This window comes from Elephas maximus, chromosome 16 (genome assembly GCF_024166365.1).
Source record: "Elephas maximus indicus isolate mEleMax1 chromosome 16, mEleMax1 primary haplotype, whole genome shotgun sequence".
NCBI classification, from domain to species: Eukaryota; Metazoa; Chordata; class Mammalia; order Proboscidea; family Elephantidae; genus Elephas; species Elephas maximus.
This window is the reverse complement of record NC_064834.1, coordinates 60,990,459-61,006,272: the sequence shown is the minus strand read 5'-3', so window position 1 is coordinate 61,006,272 and position 15,814 is coordinate 60,990,459. Positions and strand designations below refer to the sequence as shown.

Below are 15,814 nucleotides of genomic sequence, written 5' to 3'. Positions count from 1 at the left end.
AAATTTGGGTCTAGAAGGGATGACGTAATGCTAAACCCGAGAGGTAGCTGCCGCCTCCCAGGGCTCCGGTCGCCAGGGCTGCCGGCTGACAGCTCAACCATACGGAAACACACCAAGCAACCCAGGTGCCCGAGCCGGGGAGAAAGGAGAAAGGGAAAGTAAAGGACATGGGGGACAGGGGGTAGGATGGGGGGGTTAGAACAGGGGAGGCAATATGAATCTGAGATCGATGAATCTTGAAGTTTGTTGTTGTTTAACTTCAGTTTTCTGGTGAGATCAGGCCCCTGGCAGAGGCTCAAATAGCTGCACTTGACTTCTATCCTGGCCTCTCTCTTCCCCTTTAGAAAAGGGCTTCTTACGTTTTATTAAATGACCCTTATTATGGTAGCATATTTCAGTGATTGTAATGGATGTGTTAATCTCTCAGGTGTCCTTTTTCTTCTTTTTTGCATGAACTTGGATCTATGAAGAAATCTGCATTGCAGGACTCAATTATTACGTATGGCTAAGTGGCTTGCTTATTCTAGAGCACCCTACTGGGGGGGATATTAGGGGGCATGTGATAAGCTATTTGCATTTTGTTAGGGCCATCCCAAATGAATGCTCCTCCAGATAACATGACATGGTTTGTTTCACGGACATTTATATCATGAAGCTGATCCCTCACCCCACTTCCCATTTTTCAGATGAGAAAACTGAAGCTCAGAGAAGTATGTTAACTTGCCCAAGGCCACACAGCTATCTGTCTAAATGGTAAAGCAAGGGTTAGAGCTCAGGCCTTCAGACTCTATAATTCTTTTTCTGGATGATTCATTAAAAACAAAAATATTAAAGTGGAGCAAGTTTTCTGATCTTTTAACCTGTGGGGCCCCATCCTTACAGATCAAGTTACATTCCAAAGGGATCCGATGCCTGCTTTTGTTTTCTGTTCAGGGTTCATTTTTTCTAAGGAAAGGCTGTTCTCAGAATCAACTCCTTTGCCAACGATGACCATGAGCCCTAGGACCAACTTCACCACAACATTTTCCATTAAAAGACCACCATAGGTAAATAATCTTTGTTGTATCTAAGTAGTTTTCCTTCATTAAGAGTGCCTCCTGAATGCTTTTTTCCAAATGACATTTCATCATTTGATGCTTTAATCTGTGGTTGTAATCATTTAAACGGATAGATTCCTTGACTTTCCGCCATCTTTGGCATACAACCTGGTCATCGTGGTATGTTACTCGTTTGATGCACTGCTCGATTTCATGAGTTAATATATTGTTCAGAATTTTTTGCATTGCTATTCAAAAGCGAGAATAAACTACAGCTTTCTTTTTTTGTTGCATCTATCAGGTTTTGGTATTGCAATAGTCCTTTCAAAGTTATATGGTTTTGATTTTCAAACCTTTAAGGGAAAAAAAAAAAAAAAACTATCTGAGGCTTTCCCCTTCTGCTAAGAGGATGCTCCACGTTCTTGCTGCAGCCTTGGGTAACCCTCTCTCTTCCTTGCCAGGAGCTGGCCTCAAGTTGCCCTGCCACCCTTGGCATTACCACCCCCCTCCAGGCAACAGGACTTGTGGAGGTCACTCTTAGACCCAGCCAGGCCCTGGACACTAAATCACACATCCAGCCCTTGCTGCCTTATGTCTGCATTCTCAGCCTCAGGTCCAGCATTTATTCAAAAAAGAAAACAAAAACACAGCCAGGCTCTTGCCTGTCTGAGGACTCTGATGATCTCACTATCTCTTTCAGCTTCAGCATTCTGATTCTGGGATTCTCCAGTGATCCCAGAATAATATATCTCCATTTGCCTAGCTGTTGTTTAATGATAGTGAACTATATGTACAGTGCTTCGAGAACAGTCAGTTCATTTAACCCTCAGCACACCTCTGAGACTCCCGTTTTACAGATGAGGCCCAGAAGGGTTAAGTAATTTGCCCAAGGTCACACAGGTAGTTAACGGACTCAAACCTGGATTTTCTGACTCTAAGCCCACAGCATACATCATGGTATGTTCAATACGACAAGGCAAAACAAAATTTGTAGGAGAGTCTTTTTGAGTGTCACAATGACTAGGAGGGCTCAACTAGCATTTAATAAGTGGAAAGCAAGGATGTCAAAATCCTGCAGCATTCGGGAATAACCCACATAAGGAAGAACTGTCCCACCTATAGCTCCCTGGTTGAAAAACACTAGGCTAGAAGGTTAAAGGCAGAGAACTCAGTTCATTCAACAAATATTCCTAAGTATCTATTATGTGCTTTAGACCCTATGCTAGCTAGTGAATATAGAATAATGAACAAAACTACTTACGGTCCCTATATTCGAGGTGCTTATATTCTAGTCCAAAAAATAAATAAATAGATAAATATGTAACCCATTGCCGTCAAGTCTATTCCAACTCATGGCGACCCTATAGGACAGAGTAGAACTGCCCCACAGGGTTTCCAAGGCTGTAATCTTTATGGAAGCAGACAGCCACATCTTTCTCCCATGGAATAGTGAGTGGGTTCGAACCGCTGACCTGTCAGTTAGCAGCCAGGCACTTAGCCACTGTGTCACCAGGGTTCCTTATTCTAGGCCAACAGACTGAGAATAAATGAGTAAAATAATTCCAAACTGTGATAAGTAGGATAAAGAATAAATAACAAAGGGGGGAGTAGCTTTAGGTAAAAGGGGTGACTAGGAAAGGTCCCAAAGTTGTCTAGGCCAGCTTCTCAAACTTTAATGGGCACATACAACACCTGGGAATTGTGATAAAATGCAGAATCTGATTCAGGAGGAGTGGGTGGGTCCTGGAAGTCTGCATTTCTGCCTAGCTCTCAAAGAATGCCAAAGATGCTCATCCAGAGACCACACTCTAAGCAGCAAGGGTGAAGGCCATGGCAAGGAGTTTAGATTTCATTCTAAGGAGACAGGAAAGAAACTATGGGAGGGCATCAAACAAGGGAGTGACATGAACTCAGTTATATTTAAGATCACTCTTGTTTCCTAGATCTCAATCAGGACGAGAAAGAGGTTGGACCCATGCCTTCTACCAGGACCAGCTGGCCCACACTGTCACAGTGGCAGCCAGGGTCTAAAGCTCATCTCTGTGGCTTATGCTTGCCTCTCTTCTCTGGCTCCTCTGGCACAAGCCCTTGGCTTCCAGCATGGGCCAGCCCAGTTGCCCGACAAGCTTGGGCGCCTTCAGGAAGCCTAGTACAGCCTGACAGGGCGTGGATTCACACCTTGATACCCTGGTGGGAAGAGCCATACTGGTTGGGTGAGTTCCCTTGAAGGTGCTGGGCTGGGTGGTACCACAGGCACAAGCATCAACACTCCAGACCACTGCCCTCCAGAGAAAGGGGCCTAAGTTGGCTTCAGTGTCAATACTCAAAGAGCCCAGGAAGGTTTTGGTCACCTCCCTTTCTGCCTCAGGATGAGTGGGAAGAAAGTGAGGACCCTTGGCCTGGACTTTAAACATTCCAGATTCTCTTTCTTGCCTCTTGCTAACTTCTTGTTCCCTGAAGCTTCTCCCAGAGCCCTAGGATCTCCCGGTGAGTCTCAGCTTCACAGTTGTTAGCATGCAGCCTTGGAAAAGTTAGTCAGCCTTGCTGATATTCCACTTTTCTCATCTATGAAATGAGAATAGTTTTAAGGCCAGTTGCTCTTGAATCCATCCTGACTCATAGGGATCCAGTGTGCACGTGTGTCAGAGTAGAAGTGTGTTCCACAGGGTTTTCAATGGCTCATTTTTTGGAAGCAGATTGCTAGGCCTTTCTTCTGAGACACTTCTGGGTAGACTGGGACTCCAGCGCTTTGGTTACCAGTGGAGTGCATTAACCAGTTGCACTACTCAGGGATTCAGGGACTTCCTGTTGGAAGACTGTGAGGATTTAATGAGCAAAGCTATGTAAAGCACTTAGCACTGTGCTGGCCCATCCAGAAAACTAAGAGCCAAACCCACTGCCGTCGAGTTGATTCCGACTCAGTGACCCCATAGGACAGAGTAGAACTGCCCCATAGAGTTTCCAAGGAGCATCTGGCGGATTTGAACTGCTGACCTCTTGGTTAGCAGCCGTAGCACTTAACCACTACGCCACCAGGGTTTCCAATGCTGGCCCATAGTAAATGCTTAATAAACAGGGAAACCCTGGTGGCATAGTGGTTAAGATATCTGGCTGCTAACCAAAGGGTTAGCAGTTCGAATCCACCAGATGCTCCTTGGAAACCCTATGGGGCAGTTCTACTCTGTCCTATGGTGTCACTATTAGTCAGAATCAACTTGATGGCAACAGGCTTGTTTTTAGGAAACAGAGAGCACGTTGCACTTGTCAGCTGCCTTCTTGGGGACAAGTTACCAGACTCCCAGAAGACAGACAAGGATTGCTCATTGGTCTCTATTTGTCTATTATTTGAAGTAGAACATAGAACTGAAACTGGAGCACATGCATATTTCACTTTGGAAGCACCAAGCCCAGTCCTTGGCTCCTACAGATTTTTAAAATTATTTGTTGCATTGAGCTAAACTTTTCAGCTGGCGGGATGAATGAAAGAAAGCTGTATGCAAGGCACTCGGAATCCTGGGAGTCAAGAAATATGGCTGGGATGGTCAGGCTGTGGTGGAGGTAAAAGGGGATGACACAGTGACCCCAAAGGTAGTTCTGGGCACCTGTAGAAGAAAAAACAAAGTCAACAACAGGTCCCACCTGCCACCCATGGCTGGAGTCAGAACATCCCTCGGCATGCCATCCATTTTAACACTATAGCCTGCCTAGTCCCAAGTCATCTTTATTCAAGTATTCTTTCTAATGACAATAAAAATACATAATAAACTCTCTCAAATAGGAGGTAGTCCAGATCCCCTATTATTGGCTTTAGCTTGAATTTCCAATCCCCTTCTCCCTCAGGGCAGTGTTCAGTTTTGCTACATTTGAATATCTTTAGTGGACACTAGAGGAAGCCCTGGCTAGTTAAAGTGCTTAGCTGCTAACCATAAGGTTAGAGGTTCAAGTCCACCCAGAGACATCTTGGAAGAAAGGCTTGGTATTCTACTTCTGAAAAATTAGCCATTGAAAACTTTATGGAGCACAGTTCTACTCTAACACACACTGGGTCGTCATGAGTCGGAACTGACTTGATGGCAACTGGTTTGGACTTTTTAGCAAATACTGGACCTAGATATTAGAGGAATGTGGGCAAGGGCATGTTTTATGGAGAGTGAGCTTAGTAGGAACACTGGTGTAGACAATCCTCCAAGTGCAGAAGGCCCCTATCTCCAAAGAACTGAGAGTGGAATGCGTCTGTTTACAAGGCTGCTTACATGGTATTTGGTTTCCTACACTCTGGCCATTAAAAAAAAAAAAAAAAGAGTCAGACCCATAGACATTACAAGGACAAATACAAAAACACAAAGAATTTTAAACATGGAGGTTTGTGGGGAGGAACTACCTCTTTGGAAAGCTCAGGATAAGTTTTTGTTCAGTCTGTAAGGATGGCTAGAACCAAAGACACAAAGCCCAAGTCAGAAGCTGTCCCGCATGGTTGGGATTCACTTTAAGACAACTGACTTTCTAAAACCTAGCAGTAGCACTCAGCTGCTAACTGAAAGGTCTGCAGTTCAATCCCACCAGTCACTCCACGAGAGAAAAGACCTGGTGATCTGCTTCCATAAAGATTACAGCCTACGAAACCCTATGGGGCACTTCTGCTCTGTCCCGTAGAGTTGCTATGAGTCGAAATCGACTCAGTGGCCTACAACAGCAGCAGCACTGGAATACAGTACACACTCCATGAGAGCAGGAACTATATCTACCTCCAGAGCCTAGCACAGGGCCTGCCATACAGCAAGTATGTGCTCCTTAAATATCAGTTTAATGAATGAATGAACAAACTCATAGAACAAATTTAGAGAGAATTATTGGCACGCAACATAATTCCACATTTTACAAAAGCATTTGCCAAAGGGTCCTTTCAAGAAAGTTCCTCTAGGTTAAATTTTAAAAAGTAATTCTGTTTACGTATATTTCCTGGAGACCTATTGCTGAAAGTGAGAGTCACCTGAACTTTCAAAATGCTTCACAAGCAAGGGGCCCAACGCAGCCCCCAGCTCAGGATGGTCATGGCTAATGCCCATTATTTTTGGCCAGAGAGATCATGTCAACTGTGGACAGCTTTAACACTTCTGGCTGGGCTACGCAGGGACAATGATATCAAAGACAATTGCTTCCCTTAAGTTTAGCAGAAGTGCCAGAGAGCAGGTGTCTGTCCCTGGGGAGTTGAAGCCTCTCTCCCGTGAGCCCAGAGCTCCACCCTCTACCCCCAGAAAGAGGCTACCTCTGGGAAGACTTGAATTCCTCCTCCTCAGTTAAGGCTTGGGCAGCCATCCCATCCCTGTCACAGCCTTCTGGTGCTTTCTTTCCCCCAAATGTAAAAAGAAAATATTTTTCTAAGTATGGAAAATTCAAATTAGCTTCATTTTGAAAGACTATTGAGAATGTTGCAATGACCTTTGCAATGGCTGGACACACCCTGGGATTCAGTAAACCGGGTTTGAGAATTGCTCACTTTATAACCAAGTGACCTGTGAAACGAAAGCCAAGTATGGGGCTCTGCCTGGGACCCATTCTCACATCAAGCAACAGAGAACAAAGTCTAGAAGGCCCTCTGCTGTGTCATCTTGGACAGGCCACTGTCCCTCTCTAGGCCTCAGCTTCCCCATCTGTGTAGCAAGGATGATGGCTGCTGTGTGTGACCTCTGGGGCTTCTTCTGGCCCTGACACTGTTGAATTACCTGTCTCCTTAAAAAAAAGCCAAAATGGAGAGAAAGAAGGCAAAAGGGAAGAGAACGGTTCAGAAGCCAGGCTACTATAAACCTCCCCCACTTCTGCCTGCTGAGGACTGCTTTCTTCATTCTGCAAGAAGATTCCCACTTCTTGTTGGGTTGTTACTTTTTTACTTCTTTTTCTTTTTTCTTAACTCAAAAGCCACAAAACCACAACTCACCTCCCCAAAACGGGTCATTTGGAAACCAGAGCTGTCCGGGTTAGGTGTGTCAGGCCTGACTTACTGGTGGTATCTAAGTGAAGACCAGGCCAGGGCAAGCATGTGCTTCTCCTCCAGAAACCCAGTTTAAATCAATATTTATTCAACTGTATTTATAGAAAGTGGTGGTGGTAGGGCGGAGTAGGGGGGATGGGGAGGCAGGGGGATCTAAAACAGAACAAGCCACAATGACTGATGCAGATCTTTGTGGCCAATTCCTTTCTGCTGGGCCAGGCTGTTTTTTTTTTTTTTTTTTTTTTTTTAAAGGCAAAAGACTCGCTTTTGATGAACCTGCTGTTGGCCTTAGTACCATAGCAACAGCCCCAAGTCCTCTAATATGCCCAGAGGACAGACTGGGAAAGGCAGCAGGGGGTGGGGGTGGGAGTTTCCTAGGAGCCCTAGACTTGAGCTAGGGCCAGGAGAGTTGAACAACTCTGAAAAAACAAAACAAAAAAACCCTCTCTGGTTGGCTATTTTGTCTCCAGCCTCACTTCTTAACCTTTTCTAAGGAGGGTATGCGCAAGAAGACGCCACTTTAGACAATCAACAGGGCACTTAAATACCACCTCTGCTTCAGGTTGCTGGGTGACCTTGAGCAAGTCATTTCACCTTTCTGGACTTCGTTCCTTGGCTGTAAAATGAGCACACATGTATGTGGTTAAGACCGCAGGCTCTGGAATCAGAGGTTTAGGTTCAAAACTCAGATCTGCTGCTTACTAACCATGTGACATTGGCAAGTTACCCAATATTCTTGCTCTTCTGTTACCCCTTCTGTAAAACAGGGGTAACAAAATTGTCCAAGTCATAGGGTTGTTGTGCAGACTGGCTTAGATAATGCATGTTTAACCCCGTATTTTTTTTAAATGGTAGCCAGTATTGAGAGCATGCAATTAGTTGCTGCTGTTGCATTCGGCACCCTCTCCGTTTCCCTCAGTTTCACCTCCAGACTTTTGCCAAGCCAACTCCAGATGAAAAGCCACGTTTCTAGGTGTGTCAATGGGACACCGTTTGGGTCAGAGAGGGAAGGTAGGTGAGCAGCTGTTGTTTCGCCCGGGTGGCTGGTGGAGCCTCCTTTTTCCTGCCCAAACCAGGAATAGCTCAGTTCAGTTTCTTTAACTCCTCCAAGCCCTGCCCCCTTTCCCTGAGTCCCCTCCATAGGACACCTTGTCCCTAGGAGCTTTGGGACTCTGAATGCCACAATTATATCCTCAAAAGTCTGTATTTGGTATTTACTAGTGGGCAGACATATTTAAAACTGGAAGAAAAAAAAAAAAGCAAATTAAATCTGGGAAGCGTACCTCAGGATGCAGAGGAAATAAGAGCCAGATTTAAGAATGCTCTTCACACAACCCCAACAAAAACAAATACCCCACCCCATTCCCAAGTTTTCACCAAAAAAGCAATTGCACATGGTAGATACTCAATGAATACTTGTGGAATGAATGAATGAATTGATAAGAAGCCTGCCATGTGTAAATGTGACCTACTTGACCACTGTTGGGTGCCATTGAGTCAATTTTGACTTATACCAACCCTGTGTGACAGAGTAGAACTGCCCCATAGCGTTTTCTTGGCTGTAATCTTTATGGAAGCAGATCACCAGTCTTTCTACTGTGGAGCCACCGGGTGGGTTTGAACCGCCAACCTTTTGGTTAGCAGCTGAGTGTTTAACCATTGCACTACCAGGCCTCCTCATTAGCTGCCATCGCTGCCCTCAATTTTAGCATAAGCGGCCCTATTCCCTACCTTATAAGCCAGTAACATTATTCTTTCTCAGGGTCGCAGCCAGTGACAGTATGCAGTTTTAACTCTCCAGGCCTGACCCACCATCTCCCTGCAGACCATGGTCTTACAGTCCAAGGGCAGTCTATGTTGATTATGAGGAGACCCCCAGCAGTGGCATCACTAGGGTTAGTGTCACCCAGTGTGGTAACTCATGGTGTCACTCCCCACTGCCCATGGACCTCCTCCCATACTAGACCAACAGAATCTTTAGTAACGTGTATTATCAAATTTAATCATAGAACAATGTGATAAATACAGTTGTAAATTGTTTAAATGTAATATTTCTTAGATTATATGAATACAAACAACAAAATTGTTCTGTGAAATTCTCCTACACTGAATTACAACATTATTAATTATAAGATTATTAGTAACTGAACGGAAGCCTTTGATTTTTCTTTTTTTCCTTTAATTACTACTTCATTCTCAAATTAATTATTGATATAGGCTCACAAATGCTAATTACCACAATATTGTAGCTACACCAGAGACTGTGACAAAATCAGCAACTATAAAAAACCTATATCGAGTCGATTCCGACTCCTAGTAACCCTATAGGACAGAGTAGAGCTGCCCCATATGGTTTACCAGGGAGCCCCTGGTGCATTTGAACTGTCGACCTTTTGGTTAGCAGCCATAGCTCTTAAACACTATGCCACCAGGGTTTCCATAAAAAACTGGCAACTAGAAAGCAACAGCAACAGCACCTACTTGTAGCATGTGCAGATAAAACCATGTGATTCGAAGTGTTGTAATTGGGTAATAATGACAGCTTTGATCAGAATGCATTACAAGGTTCAAAAAGTAATTTAGCATAGAGTTTTAACCTTGTAAGGTAGTGCTAGTGGCACGAGCTTGCTTGCTAACCAAAAGGTGGGCAGTTTGAATCCAGCAGCAACTCTTTGGAAACTGTATGGGGCAGTTCTACTCTGTCCTATAGGGTCGCTATGAGTTGGAATCAACTTGACAACAACAGATTTTTAGCCTTAGAGGTATATCAATACATGTAAGCTGGGCTTACAAAAAATGTTTCTGTTGTTATAGCTAACTACAAGGATTTTTTTATAAAAAATAATAAATTTCTGCCGAAACACTGCACAAAAATTTTACAGACAGTCATTTTGGTGTCACCCCTCTGACAGTGTCACCCAGTGCAGTCTGTACCTCTCTGGTGACACCATTGAACCCCAGACCCTTTGAAGGAGATCGATATTTCCAACTCCTCTCCAAGTCTGCAGAAAGTCTGTCATGAATCCCCTGGCCTCTAAACCTGATTGCCATACCATAGCCAGTAAATGATAAATCCAACCAAACAAGCAATTAATATTAAATGTCTACTATTTGCACTAGTGGCACTGTGGTTAGGCCTTTGGCTGCTAACCCAAAGGTTGGCAGTTCAAATGCACCAGCTGCTCCTTGGAAACCCTATGGGGCAGTTCTACTCTGTCCTATAGGATCGCTATGAGTCAGAATCGACTCGAAGGCAACAGGTTTGGTTTGGTTTGGTTTTTTAAATGCAGTGGTGACATATACTAAAATACCGTAGCTGATCCTCCCTCTTAAGGTGCTTATAATCTTTCTGTGAGGATAAAGCTAACGCATAGGGAGCAAGTAGAGAATTGCATGGTTCCGGTTATCAAAGTCCAGAGAAATTAGTATTTCTTGGTCACTGACTACTATATTCTAGGTTCTTTAAATGTTTAAATGCAGTGCTTCATTTGGTTTTTCAGCAATGATGTGAGGCTGATGCTATTTTTTTTTTTTCCAAAAAAAAAAAAAAAAGAAAGAAATGAAACCTAGGAGTTAGATAACTTGTGCCCAAGGTCACACAGCCAGTAAACAGTGGAGTGGGAATTTGGGCCCTGCTCTGTGTGACTCCAAAGCTTTCATTCTTTCAACTACTCAGACTTAAGGAGTAGTCCCAGTGGGCTGAAATAGCCCGGGGAAGCTTCCTGGAGGAGGTGAGAATTGACCTAGGTCTTGAAGGATGAGTAGGATGCAGATAACCCCAAGCAAGTAGCAGATGAGAGCATTCCAGGCTGCCTGAAGAGTCCAAGTCAAGCACAGAGGTGTGACCATGAGGTCTGCTTGCCCATGGACTCGCTGGACAGGAGCAGAGGTTTCACCGCGGGCAAAGGAGAATAAGTCAGGGAGGCAGGGTGGGGCCAAATGACACCATGCATCAGGCTTCCTTCTCTAGGAGAAAGAGACTGCCTCTTGGCCAGTCCACACTTCTAGCAAAACACCCCACCTTCAAACCCAGGTAATCCACTCTGTAGAGCAACCCTGGGCTATTTACTCTCATCTAACGCCTCTACCGTATGTTGTCTCCACAGCCACTCTCCCCAAACACTGGGAAGGCCATTTCTCTCCTCCAGACCTGGCCTCCTATTATAGCTTCCACTGGCCTGCCAACATGCTTTTATGCATGTCAGCATTCCTTTGTGAATCTTTCTTTTTCTCTTTCAGCTTGAACTTTTTCCAAAACAGGGACTAAATCTTTTTCTAATTATGAGTCAGTCCTAAAGTGCCACCCTCACCATTGAACTCCAAATGGGTACAGGTGATGATGGGTATTTACACATAATTTCTCAATTTGTGACAACAAGATCACAGTCTCCGTGATTAATATTTCTGGAGGCCTTCAATTTGAGATTCTTAGATTCACATCTGTTGAGACTTCGGGGGACTGTACCTGCAGAATCTCCCAAGCTGGAAACGTTCCTTCTTTTCCTACGGAAATCCCTCGCCTCGCACACAGCAGGCAGTCAATACTGGGTGACTTAATTTGAGCCCCCTCCCCCAAGAAAACTCACCCTGTTTACCGGAAATAATTCAGCATTGTGGCCAAACTTGGTAAGCACTCCTAGTACGGAAACCTCAACGAGGCAATGAAAAGCAGTTCTGGATACAATGGAAAATAAGGCAGGCTCCTGCCAAGTAAGTACTTTGCAGACAACGGTAAAAACGGAACGTGTGAACCCGTGACTAGGGTCTATCGGTGCATCTCCGGAAGATCTCACAGAGCCCGAAATGGAGACTCGAGGACCGTCACCCGTCTTGGAGAAAAGCGTCCCTTTAAGAAGAGACCGGAGAAGGGAGCGGGCTGACTCATTATTAGGGGGAGAGTAAATGAGAGTATGTAGTAAGGTGTATATAAGCTTATATGTATGTGACAGACTGACTTGATTTGTAAACTTTCACTTCAAGCACAATAAAAATTATTCAAAAAAAAAAAAAAGAAGAAGAGACCGGGACCAGCTGGCTGCACTACAGCTCCCAGAGCTTTCCTCGCTCGCCTGCTGGCCCCACCCCCGAGCATTCGGCCTCAGCAACGCGTGACGTCACAGGAGGCTGAAGCTGCCGATTGGCTGAACGACGCAGCTGGGTCAAGTCCAGTCAGAGGAAAGAAGTTTGTCTCCATGTGGAAACCATGTGTCTCTAGCTGGGAGGGGGAGGAGGAGGAGGCGGAGAAACTGAGATCAAGTGATTACAGGGGAACTGGCTGAAATGAAGGCGGAGAGGTTGTGCACCTGAGCCGGACAGCAATGCCCTTTGCAGTAGTGACCTAAAAAACTTGCACGGCAACCAAAACCTGAGGCGCCGTCTCTGATAATGACAGTTAAATATCTACAGTCCCTGCTTCCTTTCCCAAACCAGGAACCTCAGCAATGCTGGAATCCTATCGGAACGCCCAGATCCCTCTCCCTCCCCCAGCCACTGAATGATGTAAGCGTTTCGAAAAGCGGGGCTCTGGAGCAAAACAAGCCCCGCGCGCGCGGAGCGACCCGCAGTGCCCGAGCCCGGCACACGCACGACCCGCCCCCTGACTCGCGTTATTGCTGTGCACACGCGGGCCGCCGTGACGCGCGGGCATTGTGTGCAAGGAGCAGAAAACAACGGCGAGTGCCGCCAGCGCGAGAAGCGCCCCCAATCAGACAGACAGATGTAGGGCCCGCGTTTCCCATCCTGGAGACCCAGACCCGGGAGGGAGGCAGCAAGTGGGGAGAAGAAATCGGTGGGTTGCTCCTGTTTGCAGGGGATGGGGGGGGGGGGAGTAATGGAAGGCACCGCGACGGTCGCAAGGAGTTTGCTGGAGAGCCCCCCCGTCTGCGTGAGCTGTTGGAGAGGTGGCGAGGGCCTGGAGCCGGGTCGCCCAGCCGAGTCGGGCAAAGCGCAGCGCCCTACGCGCTCGGGGAAATCTGGGGGCCGTTGGCATCTCGTCACGCAGAGCCAAACAGCGGCTGCGAAAAGAGGCGAGAGAGCTAAAAATACTCCCGCGGGGAGCCGGCTGCAGGAGGGTGTCTGAGGGCTGATTACGCACACGAAGTTGACTTTGGCTGGGGCGCTGGGGCGCCGGAGCCCCTCTGGGGGGCAGGCGGGCTTGCAGCGCGGACGCCTCGGGAGAGGGTCCACGAGGACGCCGCCGCGGCTTTCCTGGCCCCAGGAGCCCAGCTCCGCTGCCACGGGCCCGCCCCGCGCGGGGGCAGCCCTGCCCCGCGCACCCGGCCCTCTGCTTACGTGACTGGTGGCCACGCCGGAGCCCCGGCACGGGGTAAACAAGGAGGTGGCGGCGGCCGGGGGGGGGGGGGCGGGGGAGATCTGCGATTGTCTGAGGGACGCGGAGGAAGCACGGGCCGCTCCCTTAATACACCTCGCGAGGAGGGGGGACAGACCAGGCTCGCCACACACTGCCAAGGTGCCCTGTTCGGTGCACCCCCCGCAAGAGCCGGCGACGCGGGACAGACTCGGGAGAACAGGGGGTAGCTAAAGCGCGCCCCTCCCCCAGCCAACAAAAGCAAACACACCAAACAAAACCACGTCCTCACCCAGCTCCCCGCCAGCTTTTCAGAAACTACCCTCCGGACTAATGCACCCCCCCAACCCCCGCCATGAATAATCGCACAGCCATTCGGCTACACAGCCTGCGACGCGCCCCGCTCACAAACCAGGCACTCGGGGAAAACAAGCGAGAAGAGAAAGAACACACCGCCGACAGCCTAGCACAAATCCTTGTTTTTGCCTTCCAGCGTCTCCACAATTGCCTGCCAACACAACGGTTACTTTAATCCTGGAGGCCCGGGTGTCGGTCAGCTAAGGTGTTTTTGTGTGTTTGCGGGTTTTTGCTGTTGTTGTGTGTTGAGGGGGTTCATGATCTGACACGTTGCAATCGGATCTTTTTTCTCTCTGGTCTCCTTGAGCTTCCTACTTGTTAGAACAGAGTAACACAGCCCAGGTCTCTCCTATCTGTTGGTCTGTCTGCTTCGACTCCTTCCCCCTCCTCGCAGCTATTATTGTGAGGACCGTGCTGGAGACGCCGTACACGCGTGCCCCCGTTAGGGCGCTGAGTAGACTGCCAGGGGAGGGCTGGGGGACCCGGCTGGCAGGAGCAAAAAAGAAAAACACACACGAAAAGGAGGCCAGGCCGGGGTGGGGCTCCCAGCACCCCCACCAAAGCGTCGCTCTCCACTTGAATGGGGCGGGGGGGTGGCGGTAGAAATCGACCAGGAAGGCGTTTGCCTTCCTCGCCCTGCGCGTTCACTCGGGAGCAGTCTCCCGGAAAATAATGAAACCGCACACAACAGCCCACACCTTTTTAGCCAACTATTGTTTCCTGCGAGATCCCAAAGTTTCCTTCTAGCCTCGTCCCCCTCTCCAGTTTCCCAGGCACAGGACAGAGGGTCCCAGTTGAGCTGTTGGCGCTGCCTGGCCTCGCCGGCCTGAACCTTCTTTTGGCGGGGGGGGGAGGGGGACGGTAGCACCCCAGGGCAACTGAGGCATTGAGGGACTGTGTCCGTGGGCGCGATGGCCTGAGCCCAGCCCTGCTCCGCGAGGGGAGGAAAAAGCGAAGTAGACCGGGGCGAGAGACGGAGCCCGAGCCAGCCTGAGCCCACGCCGCGCATGGCTGTGTGCTGGTGGTGGTGGTTGTTATTGTTATATTGTGTGTATGTGTTTTCTTTCTGCCACTGCTGAGCTCTGCCCACGGTTTCCAACTTTCGGCTTCTGAATCCCCACCCCACCCAGGAACGAGCGACAGAAAAACAACACTTGTCTGCCCGAGAAGCCTCCGAAAAAAAAAGGAAGAAAGGCGACCTCGAAGAGATAAGCTCTCGGCTCAGTTGTCAGCAAACAACAACACTCGCTGGCTCCTGGGCCGGGCGGTCCTCCCAGTCCCCGGGAGACTGACAGACGGACGCACCGACAGACCCCCTCTCCCCCCGCTCGTCTTTGTTACATCTTTAGCAGCTTTGTGCGTGCGTGTCCTTTCTCCGGTGTCATCGGCTTTACTGCCGAGGGCTGCTGGATGTGTGTGTGTTGGGGGGAGGAGGTGTGGGTTGAGCAAGGGACAGGGGTCGCACAAGTGGGCGAGGAAGAAAGAGCCGGGCGCGGAGAGGAGCCGGGGCCCCCAAACTTACTTTTGTTTTCTTTCTCGATCTGCTCCAGGTAACTGGCGGCCTCGAGGAGAATCTGCACGTTCTGCAGAAAAGTGTTGAGCTTCTCCATCGAGTTCTCGCTGGTGTTGAAGATGTCCGAGAAGGGGCACCTGGGCTTGGCCCCGGAGGGCTCCTCGGACTGGGCCGGGGGCTGGGGCGCGGCCGGGGCCGGGGACACGGCCGGGGGCGCGGCGGGGACCGGCCCCGCGCCCTCGCAGCGCGCCTCCTTGCGCGGCCGCCCGCGTTTGCCCATGGAGGGACGGGGGTCCGCCAAGCTCTTCCCCTTGCCCGGCTGAGCAGCCCGCTCGAGCGTCAAGCCCCCGGGAGACCGGCCGGCTGCAGCGGAGGAGGCGCCTGGGCGAGAAGCCGGCCTGACTTCCCGAGCCTCGCTGCGTGCAGTTGTGTGTGTGTGAGTGTGTTGGGCTCTCTGTGGGTCTGTGTGTATGGGAGATTGAATGAACCTACAGGACAGACAGAGGCGCTCTGGCGCCTGGGTCCTAGTGCGAGCCTGCCGCCAGCGGACCGGTCAAAATAAAAGGTGGAGACAGGCGAGGCAGGGACCGCCTCCTGCAGGCCTCCGCACC

The 15,814-nt window shown here is 48.7% G+C and overlaps 1 protein-coding gene and 1 long non-coding RNA gene across 2 annotated transcripts in view; one reads left to right on the top strand and one right to left on the bottom strand.

Annotated features, from left to right (window-relative positions):
• MXI1 (MAX interactor 1, dimerization protein) overlaps positions 1-15,495 on the bottom strand; it is a 101,978-nt gene extending 86,483 nt beyond the window's left edge. Inside the window, exon 1 of the mRNA XM_049854978.1 lies at positions 15,213-15,495. Coding sequence (XP_049710935.1) covers positions 15,213-15,483 — 271 coding nt within the window. The 5' untranslated portion in view covers positions 15,484-15,495. The remainder of the gene's footprint in view (positions 1-15,212) is intronic.
• Positions 613-3,300, top strand: LOC126059316 (uncharacterized). Its single transcript, XR_007513418.1, has 3 exons — positions 613-753; positions 934-1,046; positions 2,981-3,300. It is a non-coding gene; the product is annotated as an uncharacterized LOC126059316 (long non-coding RNA).
• Positions 15,496-15,814: the final 319 nt, after the last annotated feature.